At 35.3% G+C, this 9,015-nt stretch overlaps 2 protein-coding genes across 3 annotated transcripts; one reads left to right on the top strand and one right to left on the bottom strand.

Annotated features, from left to right (window-relative positions):
* Positions 1-1,441: 1,441 nt before the first annotated feature.
* LOC106395968 (uncharacterized protein At2g39795, mitochondrial-like) lies at positions 1,442-3,224 on the top strand. The gene is made up of 3 exons (XM_048753425.1): positions 1,442-1,784; positions 2,522-2,859; positions 2,944-3,224. The coding sequence occupies exons 1-3, from the start codon at positions 1,539-1,541 to the stop codon at positions 3,104-3,106; spliced, it is 747 nt and encodes a 248-aa protein (XP_048609382.1). The 5' UTR covers positions 1,442-1,538; the 3' UTR covers positions 3,107-3,224.
* Positions 3,225-3,230: 6 nt separating this feature from the next.
* LOC106395965 (delta-1-pyrroline-5-carboxylate synthase A) lies at positions 3,231-7,843 on the bottom strand. Of its 2 annotated transcripts, XM_013836269.3 has the most exons (18): positions 7,625-7,843; positions 7,236-7,307; positions 6,997-7,100; positions 6,768-6,870; positions 6,517-6,678; positions 5,884-6,161; positions 5,645-5,795; positions 5,378-5,542; positions 5,223-5,300; positions 5,041-5,130; positions 4,787-4,960; positions 4,617-4,713; positions 4,441-4,544; positions 4,284-4,359; positions 4,060-4,210; positions 3,834-3,969; positions 3,673-3,743; positions 3,231-3,586 (listed from the first exon to the last, which is right to left on the bottom strand). In XM_013836269.3, the coding sequence occupies exons 1-18, from the start codon at positions 7,682-7,684 to the stop codon at positions 3,505-3,507; spliced, it is 2,154 nt and encodes a 717-aa protein (XP_013691723.1). In that variant the 5' UTR covers positions 7,685-7,843; the 3' UTR covers positions 3,231-3,504. The 2 variants fall into 2 exon arrangements, with proteins under 2 accessions (XP_013691723.1, XP_048609381.1); XM_048753424.1 differs by lacking the exon at positions 6,997-7,100 and having other exon boundaries at positions 7,625-7,795.
* Between the last annotated feature and the right edge of the window lie 1,172 nt (positions 7,844-9,015).

The following is a 9,015-nucleotide window of genomic DNA, read 5'->3' as shown; positions in this document are numbered from 1 at the left end:
ACCTTATTTTTTTCCTCGAACACAATTTTGAAAAAGTGAATATTATTGTTTTCACAGTTGAATTATTTTGACTTTTAACTTACATATGGTTTTGAAAGCTTTCAAATCAACCATCGAAATGATACATGTCATTTTAATGTTTTTAGTCGTATACTTAAGGAAAACTTACATTTTTGTAATTTAAAGTTGTTTTAAAAAATTCAAAATATAACATATAAGAAAAAATCTAACATATAAGGTGTCCTCATTTTTGTATTTTAAAGTCGTTTTTAAAAAAAATAACATATAAGGTTTCTTCATTTTTGTAATTTAAAGTCATTTTAAAAAATTCAAAATATAACATATAAGAAAAAATCTAATTTTTTATTATATGGTTAATGTGATTGTTTATTTTTTTAATAATATAAAATTAAACAAAAATAAAGAAGGATGCAAAAATTGTTATCAAATCTTTATTATTCATAATCATTAATTGTCATATATATGTAAATCTTATTAGGTAATTTTGTAGCTTTTATTTAAGGAAAGAATACACACTTCTTATATTTTAGGTTAATATAATGTTCTCTAGTGGACATTAAACCAAATATGACATAAAAACCTTATTTTTTCCAGCGAATACATTCTTGAACAAAGTGAACAGTATTGTTTTTACAGTTGAATTATTTTGACTTTTATCTTCCATATGGTTTTGAAAGCTTTCAAATCAACCATCGAATTGATACATGTCATTTTAATGTTTTTAGTCGTATACTTAAGGAAAACTTACATTTTTGTAATTTAAAGTCTTTTTAAAAAAAATCAAAATATAACATATAAGAAAATTCTAACATATAAGAAAAATATAACATATATGGTGTCCTCATTTTTGTATTTTAAAGTCGTTTAAAAAAAAATAACATATAAAGGTTTCATCATTTTTGTAATTTAAAGTCATTTTAAAAAAATTCAAAATATAACATATAAGAAAAAAACTAATTTTTTTATTATATGGTTAATGTGATTGTTTAAGTTTTTTTAATAATATAAATTTAAACAAAAATGAAGAAGGATGCAAAAATTGTTATTAAATCTTTATTATTCATAATCATTAATTCTCGTATATATGTAAATCATATTAGGTAATTCTGTAGCTTTTATTTAAGAAAAGAATACACACTTCATATATTTTAGGTTAATATAATGTTCTCTAGTGTTATATAATTATGGAATAATGTGACACCATTAGATTAAACTATACTTTATATTAGATGCTCTAGAATTCTTTGAAATGAAATTTAGAAGGCATTTAGAGTGCCACGTAGGATTTGAGGTTTTTTTTAATTAATACAAAATTAAGGTTCTTATTTTTCAAATGCTTCTCAATTAATATATAGGGGATTTCCGCCAGCTTATGGTTTGGACCCGGTTTATAATTAGACCAAACCGGACTAATGTGATTAAAAGCCGTAGCTAACCAAAACGTTGAAAACCTTAAACCCTGAAGAAGAACTCATCGTTGCTTCACAGAATCAAAGAAGAACACTAAACCGGTGCTAATGGCTTTCACTTGGTGCGTACGGAGGTCAGCATCTAGGTTAGCTTCCCTGTGTAGTACCCGGATGGTTCGAGTCCGATCCATCTCCGCCGTTGCTAGCCGTCCGTCTCTAGCTCCCACCCCATCTCCGTCTCGTCCTTTTGCCCTTTACTCGACGGCTATTGATCGCATGAGCTCCGAGCAATCGCTTCTCCGCGTGATTGACTCCGAGATCAACACCGCTCTCCAAATCGATGATCCCGATTTGGTAAAGTTTACTCATTTCGCTTGATTTGTTATAAAGGGTATTCGAAAGTTTGCTGCTTTATACTTGGTGCGTGTTAGCATATGAACTGTGCTTGAGTGAATTGCTCCTTTTGAAAAGTTCTTGACTTTATGAAACTTTAATCGTATTGCTTTCCGGAGCTATTCTTAAGCAAGTGCTAGATCTCTGTAAGCATGTAGGAGAGATAGATGTGTTAGCATATGCACTGCGCTTTACTGAATGGCTCTTTAACAATGCATTTCCCTTTCAAGCTTATTGAAAAGTTAAATCACTTTATGAAAATTTCAATCTTATTGCTGTTGTGCCTCACTGATTGCTTACAGAGCTATGCTTAGGCAAGTGTTACTTAGATTTTTGTAAGCAAGTGGCAGAGATTGTATTTGACTCAGAATATCTAAGCTGCTGATGATATTCTTACCTTTAGTACAATATATATGTGTTAGCTTATGCACTGTGCTTTAGTTAATGCTTTACAATGCATTTGCCTTCTGAAGTGTATTAAAAACTTCTTCACTTTATGAAACTTGTAATCATATTGCTGTGAATCCTCACTCATTGGTTTCCAGAGCTATGCTTAAGCAAGTAGAAGAGACTGTATGTTAGTGAGAATTGCTAAGTTGCTGATAATGTTCTTACCTTTAGTACAATGGATTTGTCTCTGTTATAAACCATTTTGAGACTTTTCCCCTTACATTCTGTTGGGGTTTTGTTGGGAGCAGGATGAAGAGACGGCTCCGGGAAGCTTCCCTTTCAAAATTGAAGACAATCCTGGGCATCAGACTGTAACATTGACTAGAGAGTACAAAGGGGAGCATATTAAAGTTGTAGTGAGCATGCCTAGTTTTGACAGTGATGAGAAGGATGACGAGGACGATGAGGATGGTCACAGCAACGGATCAAGTATTCCACTAGTTGTGACTGTTACCAAGAAGAGCGGGCTCAGCCTTGAGTTTAGCTGTATGGCTTTTCCGGATGAGATTGCCATTGATGCTTTATCTGTGAGCAATCAGGGGAGTACTTTGGAGGATAAATTGGCTAATGAAGGGCCTGATTTCGAGTAAGCTTTTGTGAACTTAAATGAAAAACTATTGTAATAACTGGCAGTATATAAGGTTCTGTTGCTTTCCGTTTCTTTTTGCAGATGCTTGGACGAGAATCTGAAGAAGACATTCTACAAGTATCTGGAGATCAGAGGAGTGAAAGCAAGCACTACAAACTTCTTGCATCAGTACATGATGAGAAAAGTGAAGAGAGAGTACTTGCTGTGGTTGAAGAATGTTAAGAAGTTTATGGAAGAGTCATAAGTAAGATCGGAATGTATGAACGAGTTTATGTTGCACTCATGTGTTTCCCCATTTGCAGAATCTTTGAGAATTTATGGTAATGACTTTTAAGTTCATAAAAAAAAGATCTGATTCACAATGCAAATTCAACGAAATAAAGATAAATTGATAAATAAGAAAGGTGTAGCTTACAAGAGTTCTTCAATCTTACTTATGAGCAAAGACCAAAGTGGTAAAAACAGAACAAAGGAACTTATTTTTGGTGCAATCCCTAAACTCTAAATCAAAACCACTTCACTTCATAAGAGAGGGTTTCAACAACAATAATAATAGTAGGATATGATATTAAGCAGAGAGGAAACAAAAAGCCCATCCTCTCCTCAAGTCTCTCACCACAAAGAGACTTCACACAGAGTCTTCTAAGCTTGGATGGGAATGTCTTGATGGGTGTAAGTAATCCCATTGTCTCCATCCACAACTTGACCTTTTCCTCTCATTATCCTGCAACCACAAACCACTCTTCCTTACAAAACCATTTCACAAACCAAAAAAATAAATAAAGAAAAGGTATGAAACCAAAACTGTACCATCTGGTTGTAAGTAGTCCCTCCACTCCCACTGGACCACGGGCATGGATCCTGCCTGTGCTTATCCCCACCTATTTACCATAACCAAAACTTGCTTCATCACACTCTTTTCCCTTTTCACCGTTTAAGTTATAAGATTAATTTGTATATCTCTCGCTTACCTCAGCACCAAGTCCAAATCGAAAACCATCAGAAAACCTTGTGCTTGCGTTGTGGAACACAGCAGCGCTGTCCACTTGGCGAAGGAATAGCTCTGCAACTTCGGGATCCTCTGTCACAATACAGTCGGTGTGTGCACTGCTCACAACAACATACAAGACAAGATAGAGAGTGAACATTTCCAGCACAAAATGCAACAGATTACAGCCGTTAGTGTTGAGTTTTTACCTCCCATGTTGGTGAATATGATCTATAGCACCATAAACGTCTTCCACAACTTCAACGGTGCACGCCTTGGAACAGTACTCGTGATTGAACGACCGTGCTTCTGGTAGGTTAAGTATTTTGCTTGCCTTTGGTCCACCATACAAAGTGACTCCTGCAGTTTCATATACCTCATGAGTCCATCTATTCTAAAGGTATGAGACATCTCGATAGTGTTATGACTTTACCATTGCTCTGCAGAGCAAATATAAGCTCATTGAGCACAGCGTTCTGCTCCAGATCCTTATGCACAAGAAGAGTTTCCTGAATAGAGAGAAGACGAAATTAAAAAAAAAACTGATTACATAACTGAAATCTAGAGGAAAGGTAGAAGTTTTCTTTTACCATGGCATTACAAGCTGCTGGATAATCCAACTTTGCATCAGAAACTATGCGTTTAGCCATATCCACATTACAAGCCTTGTCCACATATACATGACAGATTCCATCTGAAAATACACAATTAAATCATCATCATTTCACTAAATGTTTCTATGAAAAAAACAAAGTTGAAACCTTACCTGCATGACCAAGAACAGGGATTTTTGTAGTGTTTTTTATCTGGGAAACAAGCTTGTTGCTGCCTCTTGGGATCACAAGATCAATAACGTCATCAAGCTGTAAGCACAAATGCAAATGGTTAGTTTAACAAAAGATATACAGCTCCAAGTTTGTAAATGATCCGTTTTACCTTGAGCAAGTCAGGAATCTCTTCCCTTGAAGTCACAAGTCCAATGAGTTTACCACCCACAGTCTCTGGAATTGCATCAGTGATCACCTTGTGTAAGATAGCATTTGATCTCCTGGCCTCCTTTCCACCCTTCAGTAGAAGACCATTTCCACTCCGGATAGCAAGTGAAGCAATCTGTTTGGTTTGTGAGTAAATCAAAGCTTCAGCAAATTCAACATACTAAGTAGAGAAAGGACATTAACTCTTTAACTTACCTGTACAAGTGCATCAGGTCGAGACTCAAAAACAATCAGGAGTACTCCTAATGGGGATGAGGTCTTCTCCAAAACAAGACCATCTGCCACCTGTAAAATCAATGTTCACAAAGAACAAATAGCATAAACAACCATTACATGTCAACAAGGAGGATCTGTATTAACATGTGTCCTCTAATCACCTCAGTTTTCTTTAGAACACGGCCAATTGGATCTTCCATATCAGCTAGCTTACGAACTGAAGCTGCAAGGCTCGAGATCTATCAAGAACAAAACAATGAAGCATTAGAAAGCACAAAGAGGTCATAAAGAGAGGTGACCATGAATACAGGCTTACCTTTGCAGGTGTCATAACCAAACGAGCCACCAATGACTCTTCAAGTCCAGCTTCCTGTGCTGTAGCCACATCTAACTCATTCTCAGCTCTGATTGTTTTCTCATTTGCTTCAAGTGCATCGGCGATACTATACAGTATTTGTTTCCTATCCTCCGAAGATAAGGCCTGTAGCAAATCACAAACAGTTTAGGTACATCTCTACCCAGCGAGAAACAATTTCAGACATGAAGATGTAAATGAAAGAGAGCGCCGCCCTAGCAGTAGTACCTGAAGCTTCCTGGAACTTTCCCTTGCAGCTACTGCCATGTCACGAGCAGTAGAATCTGTGATAGGAGCCCATAAACGAGCATCTTGATGGAATAAGGTTCCAACACGCAGTCCTCTGAGAACTTTATCTATGTTCTCAGCTGCATACCCACTGCAAAAACAAGAAACAGTAATATGTTGAGATTATTTCTCAGAAACAAGCATATTAAAGTCTAATTATGCATGATCATGGTCCACACCTGGTTATGATGACAGGGATCCCAGCATAAGCAGCATTCACTGCAGCCTTCACTTTAGCAGTCATGCCTCCTCTTCCTAGTCTTGACTTGTCACCAAATGTAATCTCATCTTGATGTTTCTCCTTGATGAACGTGTGGATCAGCTTTGAGTTTGGATCACTAGGAGGGCCAGTGTAAAGACCTTCAACATCACTCAGAAGAATAAGAAGATCAGCTTTCAGTTCCAACGCCAATAGAGCAGCTAAGCTGTCGTTATCCCAGAAGATGCCAGACGAATCCTGCATATAGTGAATGCAATGAAGCTGAACATTAGACTGCAAGATTCAACTAAACTCTCTGTTCCACACTTCTTCCGTTTCAAAATGACATGTTTTAGCATTTTTACACATTAAGAAAACATATTAAATTTTGATTATTAATTCATTGTTTTTTTTGTAAATTAACTATTTTCAACAACTTTTAACAAATAGAAATTTAATAAACACAATTATTATTACAATTTACAGATAACTAATGCATTGAAAGTGTAAAAAAATGTGTATTTTTGAAACAATTTTTTTTTTCTAAAACTTGGATCTTTTCAAAACAGAGAGTATTGAACATCTCATAGGGACAAAGGACAAGTCAACAAACCTGGTAAGGAGCTCTTCTGGTGCTAATAGCATCATTCTCATTGAAAATTGGAATAACCCTCAAATCAAGCATAGACTTCACAGTTTCATTAAGTTGCTTCCTGAACTCCTTGTCTCTGAAACTACTGTCATTCACCAGTAGCTGAGCCGCCGTCACATCCAGCTACCCAAAAAAAAAGCATCAATATTTGGAACTTTACATAACAATCCAGAGAACAAGACCATAGTTTTTTTTTGCAGTAAAGAATCAACCTGGTCAAACATAGTCTCATAATAAGCCATGAGACTGCTTTGTCCAACACCAGCACAAGCCTTCCCATCAAGTTCATGCTGAGGCTTCTGGAGATCCGCAAAGCTACAATACATAAAGAAACAAACTTCAACCCCCAACAAAAAATTAAAAACATAAACACAAAAAAAACATATTTCAATGTTATTTTCCCAAACCATAAGGCAAATGGTCTAAGCTATTTTTAGTAACCTGCTATTGACTAACTGTCTGTAGCGAAGCCTTTGGCGGCCAAGGCCAACCGCACCTGATGACACCAAGATCACCTCAAATCCATCCGAGTTTAATTCCGCAAGCTGACATTAATTTTTTTTTTTTTACAAATTACATATATTTTTTTCACATGTCTTTCATGAAACCTTTTTCATAATTTGTGAATAAAAGCAAAAAAAAAAAAAAAAACTGATTTATTATTATTTAAGAAGTTATACCTGTTCACACAGAGCTCCTAAGCGACCAAGAGCCAATCTTCCACCTTTCCCAGTTACAACAGCGGTTCCAACCTTTATATATTTACCACAAAATAAATATTAATTACCAGAAAAAATAAATAAATATTCTTAACACGTATCTAATGACATGCAGATTAAGATTCAGATTCATAAACCTAATTACCAGAGGTTTGATATTTATTCAGATTCAAGAAATATTCTCAGTTTATAAATTCATTTTTATTCAAAAAAAAAGAAACTTTAAAATGAGATTAAGACAGAACTAAACACATGTCCACGACGACGAACACTTCTCTGATCAAACGAACGCCGAGAAACACGGTTGCTAAATCTGAGAATGCATAGATAGAAAGAGAGAGAGACGATACCTTAACGACGATACGCTTGACGTCTTTAGCGAAAGCGCGTGAACGATCTAGCTCCTCCATTGTCCCCGCCTACCAAAACCTCCCAGCGAACGAGTTTAACTCAGTGGTTCGTCAGTGACCGAGTTTAGAGAGAGAACCAAATAATATCTGGTGAGGGAAGTGTGGAGATGACCAAGGAAGAGATGAAGGGGTTTATAAACACAACTACAGATCCTGTTACCAAACCACGACGCGCCACGTGTGAGTATAAGGGTATAATTGGAATATCGTTGTTGGTTGATGAAGTGGCGTGTGTTGATTGGGTGGTGCAGCCTAGGGTGCGTTGTAGGGGATATTTCACTCGGGTTTGTGGGTATTTTCGGTAATTAAAAAATCGGCGGCTGAGGAAGCGCCGTGAGCAAACGCAAGCGGAGATCAGAAGAGGACAAGTGAAAAGCGGACAGCAATGCAATTTTAGATGACGTCTAGTGATAAAAAGAAATAACATCGTAATCTTCTTTTTTATATGCGGCGCCACAACAGTTTTTTATCATTTATTATATTTAGAGTAACTAGACGATAATCCGCGCATATGCGCGAAGTGAGTTTTTATACTAATATTTGTTTGGTTTTAATATTTTGTATCACTACAATTTTTATCAATATAAAATGATGAAAACAAATATTGGTCTCTTAAATAAATCATATACCTAAGAGTTACGAGGTCCGTTGATTTTGGTTCAATTGGTTTGAATTTTTAAATTTTTGGTATTATGCTCTTAAGTTTGGATTTTACTAATTATCAGATTTGGTTCAGTTTCTTCCGGATTCGGTCTAGATCGAATTACAACCAATATCCGAAATTGTCCCAAAATATATTTTTTAAACCTCAAAAATTGACAAAAATGTTAAAATATTTAAATTATTCATAAATCTAATTAAAACAAACTACAAAAATATATAAATTAACTAAAAGATATTTAAAAAATAAATAAAACAAACTACAAAAATATTTAAATAATATAAAATATCTAAATTACTTTGACATATAAAAACACTACAAGAAAACGTGCCCATAACAACGAACATTTACGACGAAAATATTTCGTCGTAAATTTACATGGTGTTTACAACGCAGTTACGAGGAATCCAACTTTCGTCGTAAACGCCATGTAAATTTACGACGAATAGTTTTCGTCGTAAACTCCATGTAAGTTTACGACGAATGTACGTGGAATGAGAAATACGTCGTAATCATTACATCGACACTACAACGAAACATGTTACCGTTATATTTAGGTGAAAACGTGTATTCAATGTGCTTTAACTTACCTAATTTCGTCGTAAAGTCGTTGTAAATATTATGTTAAAACCATGTAAAATCCATGTAAAATATTCCTTGTAAAATCGTT

This window comes from Brassica napus, chromosome C4 (genome assembly GCF_020379485.1).
Source record: "Brassica napus cultivar Da-Ae chromosome C4, Da-Ae, whole genome shotgun sequence".
Taxonomy (NCBI): domain Eukaryota; kingdom Viridiplantae; phylum Streptophyta; class Magnoliopsida; order Brassicales; family Brassicaceae; genus Brassica; species Brassica napus.
Note: the sequence above shows the minus strand (reverse complement) of the source record. Positions and strands in the feature narration are given on the sequence as shown.

What these genes read in the sequence shown, in the direction of transcription:
- LOC106395968 (XM_048753425.1), top strand. Translation starts at nt 1,539, where the DNA reads ATGGCTTTCACTTGGTGCGTACGGAGGTCAGCATCTAGGTTAGCTTCC. An exon ending in AAATCGATGATCCCGATTTG is followed by an intron (nt 1,785 to 2,521) that starts GTAAAGTTTACT and finishes TGTTGGGAGCAG; the next exon opens with GATGAAGAGACGGCTCCGGG. An exon ending in AATGAAGGGCCTGATTTCGA is followed by an intron (nt 2,860 to 2,943) that starts GTAAGCTTTTGT and finishes TTCTTTTTGCAG; the next exon opens with ATGCTTGGACGAGAATCTGA.
- LOC106395965 (XM_013836269.3), bottom strand. Translation starts at nt 7,684, where the DNA reads ATGGAGGAGCTAGATCGTTCACGCGCTTTCGCTAAAGACGTCAAGCGT. An exon ending in CCAGAAGAGCTCCTTACCAG is followed by an intron (nt 6,162 to 6,516) that starts GTTTGTTGACTT and finishes CACTATATGCAG; the next exon opens with GATTCGTCTGGCATCTTCTG. An exon ending in AGATTCCTGACTTGCTCAAG is followed by an intron (nt 4,714 to 4,786) that starts GTAAAACGGATC and finishes TTGTGCTTACAG; the next exon opens with CTTGATGACGTTATTGATCT.